Source organism: Antechinus flavipes, chromosome X, assembly GCF_016432865.1.
Source record: "Antechinus flavipes isolate AdamAnt ecotype Samford, QLD, Australia chromosome X, AdamAnt_v2, whole genome shotgun sequence".
NCBI lineage: Eukaryota > Metazoa > Chordata > Mammalia > Dasyuromorphia > Dasyuridae > Antechinus > Antechinus flavipes.
Window position 1 is genome coordinate 45446615 of NC_067404.1, and position 6000 is coordinate 45452614.

The 6000-nt window shown below is 38.2% G+C and overlaps 1 protein-coding gene across 1 annotated transcript in view; it reads left to right on the plus strand.

Annotated features, from left to right (window-relative positions):
• FSIP2 (fibrous sheath interacting protein 2) overlaps positions 1 to 5435 on the plus strand; it is a gene marked incomplete at its 3' end in the record, with an annotated part of 62678 nt that extends 57243 nt beyond the window's left edge. The window contains exons 14-15 of the mRNA XM_051969052.1: positions 1721 to 1757; positions 4887 to 5435. Coding sequence (XP_051825012.1) covers positions 1721 to 1757; positions 4887 to 5435 — 586 coding nt within the window. The remainder of the gene's footprint in view (positions 1 to 1720; positions 1758 to 4886) is intronic.
• Between the last annotated feature and the right edge of the window lie 565 nt (positions 5436 to 6000).

Sequence of the window (6000 nt, forward strand, 5' to 3'; positions counted from 1 at the left end):
TCAGGGAGAGAGGTAGCTTGCAAACAATGAGAAATGGGGGCATGTGCTGAAGTAAGGCACGGGGAAGACAAGCACAAAGGTTGGTTTATGGTTATATACACATATATAGATATAGATAACTTCAAGGAAATCCCGCTCCCCTTTGAAATTCTTGGAGTGCTGGGATAAAAATCTGCAATAAAGAGTAACTGAGACACAGAGTTCCAAGCATGATCAATTTATTAGCAAGACTAACACTTGCCAATAAAAGGGATCCAAGGCTTCTTAGGAGCCAAAGATAAACTGAGGGGTTTACAGAGAACATTTTTAGAGTCAACAAAGAAGAAGGAATCAAACTGAATATTTATGAGATTAATGCCTATCTGTGACACTCATGCTTATTAATAGCATTCAGAATAGGGAAGCAGGTTAATTTGTAACATTAAGGTTGTGGGCATTCCCAATTCCATTTTTTGTTAATAAATATTATTAATATTTATTTCATTTTTTATTTTATATTATATATCATAATATAATATAATTATAATAAATTTCTTACTTAGATAAATATTGTTAATACATAATAAATAAATCCCAATTTAATTAAATCAAAGCTCGTTTCTTCATTGGCTTGGGCAACTATGATTAGTGAAGCAACTCACTGATTATAAGAGTATGATGGGGTGTTTTACAAGTTTTCATGACTCTTAAGTGAAGAATTAACTCACATACAAAAAAACAGGGAGTTTAACTCACACAGAAAGGGGGAAGCCTTATAAAACAAAGACCTTGGGTTTATAAGTAACAACTTACTAATAAAAGCTAGCTTAATTAAGTTGAATAATTCATACAGCCTTAGCTTAAAAAAAAAAAAAAAGCAAGTCTGATTATGTTGACTGAACACAATTCCCAATGCGCATTTCTCAGGAATTTGGTGTAAAAGAGCATATCAGCATATTTAATCCTAGAGGCAATGAGGAGTCCCCAGAGCTCCTTATACAAGGGAGTGACCAGGTCAGATGGACTTTAGGAACATCACTTTGCTTTCTGTGTGGAGGATGGCAAGGAGAAAGCAGAGTCAAGGCAAGGAGACCAAATAGGAGGCAGTGCAGTGGTCCAAGGGAGGGAGGGAGAAGAGCCTGCACTGGGCCTAGCACAGAAAGTCACTTGGCACATGCTCAGATCTGAGGAAGTTAAGAATCAGATCATAACTCAGAGACCGGAAATCAGCTGGAAAGTTGGGAGTGATATCTTATCAAAAATGGAAGCTTACACCTCCTAGCTGTGTAACCCTGGGCAAGTCACTTAACCCCATTTGCCTCACCAAAACAAACAAACAAACAAAATTGGATACAAGGTAAGAGTTGTCACATTCATCAGATGCTATGATGGAACCCCATGGAATTTAAGGGAATATCTCATCCCTCTGGTAAACCATTTGTGTGTGTTCCCCACAACTCTCCACAGACCTGGTTAAGGAGAGCTAGGGTGTGGCAGCAGCAGGCTGGTCAGATGCTTATGCAATGACTTGAACAAGAGTTGTCTGCCACAGAGACCCAAATCTACTTGACAGGACAAGGGGGACCCTGAAAGATATTTCTCTTCTTTGTGAATTTCTAACACACTTCCAAATATAAAGACAAGCCATCGATTAGGCAGTGAGGACTTTGGAAGGAAGATGTCTTAAGTTTTTTGTCACTGAAGCAAAAAACTCAACATTGATCCTTTGTTTGCTTTTCAGACAACATCATCTCCTGCAGAATGGCCTACAAGAAAAAGTATGTATGAAAAGATGTGCAGAAAAAACAAGGTGGCAATTTGATTTTCTATTGGGTTGTACTATAAAAAGCAATGCAGCAGATCACCTTATCCATAACAGTCATTTAGTCTTCTTTTTGTCATCTATCACTCTGGTCTCTCTCCCTCTGTTCACAGCAACTGTTTGTTGCTGGAAAGGATGAGGTTTGTCTGCAGAGAACCAATAACATGTCTAGAAAAGACAGAAAAAGGAAGCTTCTACCTTCCTATGGGAACTCTAGGAAGGTTTAAAGGACCTAGCAGTCATCAGATATCCCAAGCCAAACCAACTTTATGTCTTTGCAGACTGCAACAGGTCCTTAGTGGATATCAGCCTATCCTGAGGAATTCTTTAACAAATGGACCGGGATGTCCAGGTCTACTCTAGTGTCAGGTTTCAGAGAGGTATGGGCAAGACTGTCCGGACAAGTCAACTAATAATGGAAACAATGTCACACTTGGCATCATAAAACCTGGGTTCCAGGCCCATCTCTGTCATGTCTATGACATGTGACTGGTAGGCTGTTGACCCAAATTCTCTGAACTTCAGTTTCCTCTTTTATAAAATGAAAGGACTAGATAAAATTATTTTTAAGGTTCCTTCCAGTGCTAATATTGAGAGCCTATGAGAACAAGGGTCAGATTTCACTGTGCTGCAAGTCCTGACCTTTGTCCCTGTGGGGGTGATGGGATTTCTTGAAGAATCTATCTTCTATCTCATTTTAGGCAGGCATTCATTTCCCCCCGTAGCTTACAGTCACTGTGCACGCTTGGGCTTTAGATTCTTTCTTGAAGCTTATATCTCTCCTTATCATCTACAATCAAAGTAAGCCACGGACAGCAAGGTGCTCTCAGGCACCCACTCTCTCCACTGTTATTTGACTAGAAATACTAGCAAAAGAAATAAGGTAAAAGAAAGAGCTCAATGGCTTAATGTTAGGCAAAGTGAATACAAAATAATTCCTCTCTAACGATGACATGATGCTTCGCAAATCCTTGGACATCAGCAAAGAAGCTAGTTGAGGCAATTAATAGCTTCAGCAAAGTTGCCAGCTTTTACAAAAGCCCACAAAAATCAAGAATATTTCTATGTAATAACAGAATCTAAGAGAAATTAATATATAAAAGAAAGTCACATTCCAAATAACTACAAAATGCCTAGATGTTTTGGGAGTCTTAAAAGCACCCCACCCCCCAAATGGACTTTCAGCATCAGGATTTATGAACATCAAAAATATATGCAGGTGGGTTAGTACAGGGCCATAGAGCAGAATTTCAGTCGGGGAATTTATTTTAGCTCATGATTCCTTGGTTCTAAATACCCCATTTCAACTACCGAAATCTAGACTAGCTCTTTCTTTTCCTTGATAATCAAGCAGTATGTATTTTCTCTCTATTCTGCCCCTGCTTCTATAGCTGGACCACACTGAGCTAAGTCTCTCTGGCTACTAAGCAAGCATCCTCCCCCAAACTGCAGCCCTGCCTTAGCTTCCCCTGGCTAAATGAGTAGAAGGGAACTAGGAAAGTTCTTAGTCCCCAGCTTCTACCAAACTAATTTTCCCCCTACCTTCCATTCAGAAACACGTGAATAGCTTTTTCATCTGTTGTTTGACTCAGAGGTATCCAGGCTGGTTCAGATACATCTATAGATATGTATGAGTAGATAAAGATACAGATGCGGATATAAACAGGTGTCTATGTATAAGTATGTAAGTATGTATAAGTAGGTATGTATATATGTATTTAAAATATGTATCTATAAATATACCTCTCTAGATACCTAGGAGTGTACGTGTCTAGATATGTAAATCTGTACAGAACCACGTGGTACAGGTAGGCAGAAGGCTGCCAAATAACCTGTCCACAGAGGCTACTGAACTCTCTCTAGTAGGTCCTCTCTTATCTCAACCAGATAGGCTTGTAGCTGCGAGTCACATGAGTGTATGGGACATTTCTATGATGGCCAGAAGCTTTCTCAATCTGTTAGAATACATAAATTGAAAAGGAATGCCACCCTCATTCACATCTTCCAGGAAAATTGAGAGTGGCTCTGAGAAGCATTGCCCAGGCCAGGTGCCCTGTTTTCTTTCTTGCCAAATCTTTTTTCCCATTAAAAAAAAAAAACATGGCAGAGATGCCCAATTCATTTTTCCCTATTCTTTTGCCTTTAGAAGGACCCAATTAAAAAATCAAGGCTTTTACACAGAACAGTGAAAAAATTCAGGTTTTTTATAGGTCTGGAGATGGAGGATCTTTATTTCTTTTTATACACAGTATCCCAAAAGTTATAGGGGAGTTTTAAGATTTAATAGCTTAAAACATTGCTAAGACTTTTGGGTTACCATATTTAATGACAACATTAATGATAGCCAACATTTATATAGCACTTCAAGGTTTACAAAGCATTTAACAAATATTATCTCATTTGCAAAAAACCTGATTAAGGCTGCTGCTATTCCCATTTTAAAGATAAAGAAGCTGAGGCAGACAAAGGTCAAGTGATTTATTCAAGATCATACTACTACTACTATGTGAGGACATATTTGAACGAGAGTCTTCCTGACTCCAGTTCTAATGCTGGAGCCACTGGGCCACCAGCTGCATTATAATGACAAAATTATGATTCAGTAAACATGGTGTCTTCTAAGCGCAAGATACTTTGTCCAATTATAGTGTTTTTCAGTAATATGAATGAATTGTAATTTCTCCTGTTTGAACACCTCCTTCACCCTTACAGTTTACAGCTTTCTCACACTTTGGTAGATGATTTCCCAAATTGCTTGTAGCTCAAATCTATCATCAAGCCAGAACTCAGACCGAGTTTATCAGACTTTCAAGTTCAGTAGCCTTTCTAGTATGCCATAAATTGGAAATCATAGATTACTTAACAGTGAGGTTCATTTCATAAAATGCAAGTGCAACTAACTTGAGTCCAGGCTCCAGAGTTCCTCTCCTATGAGTGAGACTGCATCCTTTTCTATACTGTGAATTTTTCTAGCTTCTTCTAGTGTGCCTTCTGTGATAAAGAGTGGGCAAAGTAAGTCACCTTATAGACACGAAGCCCATGAATGTTTTAACTCTCTATCCATCCCCATCTACTTTCTTTGCAGATATCTGCTGAAGAATTAAATGCCATACTTCAGAATGTAATGACCTGGGTTGTGGCGACAGTGACCAGTATTTTATATCCAGCCATCACAATGTATGAAGAAAGGTTGCGTACAAATATATATCCTCTGTCTGATGATTCGGTTCTCTCATCGGGTAGCTCAAGTTTCTGTAGTACTTGCAGTGACGATTTTGCATACAGAGCTTATTCTGCAGCCACAGCTAAAAAATACAGCTGTACAGATCTCACCTCAAAGCCAGTAAACTTACCTCCAGTGCCAGAAGGGCAACCCATGGCCAAACAAATGTCAAGAGCTACCCAAATTGAAACCACCATCTTAAAAGGAACATATGCCAGCAAGAAGGGACAGACAGTAACTCAATTTAAGATGGGAATGAGCTATGATATTCCCAGGGTAAGGAGCTGTAAGTCTGACAGTCACCTTTTAACTACAGTTGAAATATGTGGAAAGAAAGATGCTACTACAGAAACAGAAGAATTACCTACTGAATCCCCAGAAGAAAAAGAAAAACAAAAAGAAAAAGAAAAAGAGAAAGAAAAAGAAAAAGAAAAAGAGAAAGAAAAAGAAAAAGAGAAAGAAAAAGAGAAAGAAAAAGAAAAAGAAAAAGAAAAAGAGAAAGAAAAAGAAAAAGAAAAAGAAAAAGAGAAAGAAAAAGAAAAAGAAAAAGGGAAAGAAAAAGAAAAAGTTCCTACTGAGATCCTAGAGATGCAGGAGTTAAAAAACGTTTTTGTTAATTTTAAATGTCACCTAAAAGAAGAAACAGAATTGATTTTGGAAAACATTTTTCAAGAAATACTATCTGATTTAGCTCAAGCAATTCCCTCCCTCTCTGCTGTTACAGCTGAGGTTTTTATTGACCAACTTGAAAGTGAGAAAGAGGCTATGCTCTCCAATGTGGATGTCTGCTCAGCAGCTGCAGATATTGTTGAAAACATGCTTGAAAAGCTACAGTCTGCAGTTGAAAAAAAATGCATTGAGATTTTTTCACAAGAAGACTTGTCACTCACCTTCAAGTCATCTTTATCTTCTAGTGAAGAAGAGTTTGTTAGCAGACCAGAAAAGCCTTTTAAAGAAACAGTCTACGAATCTCTGG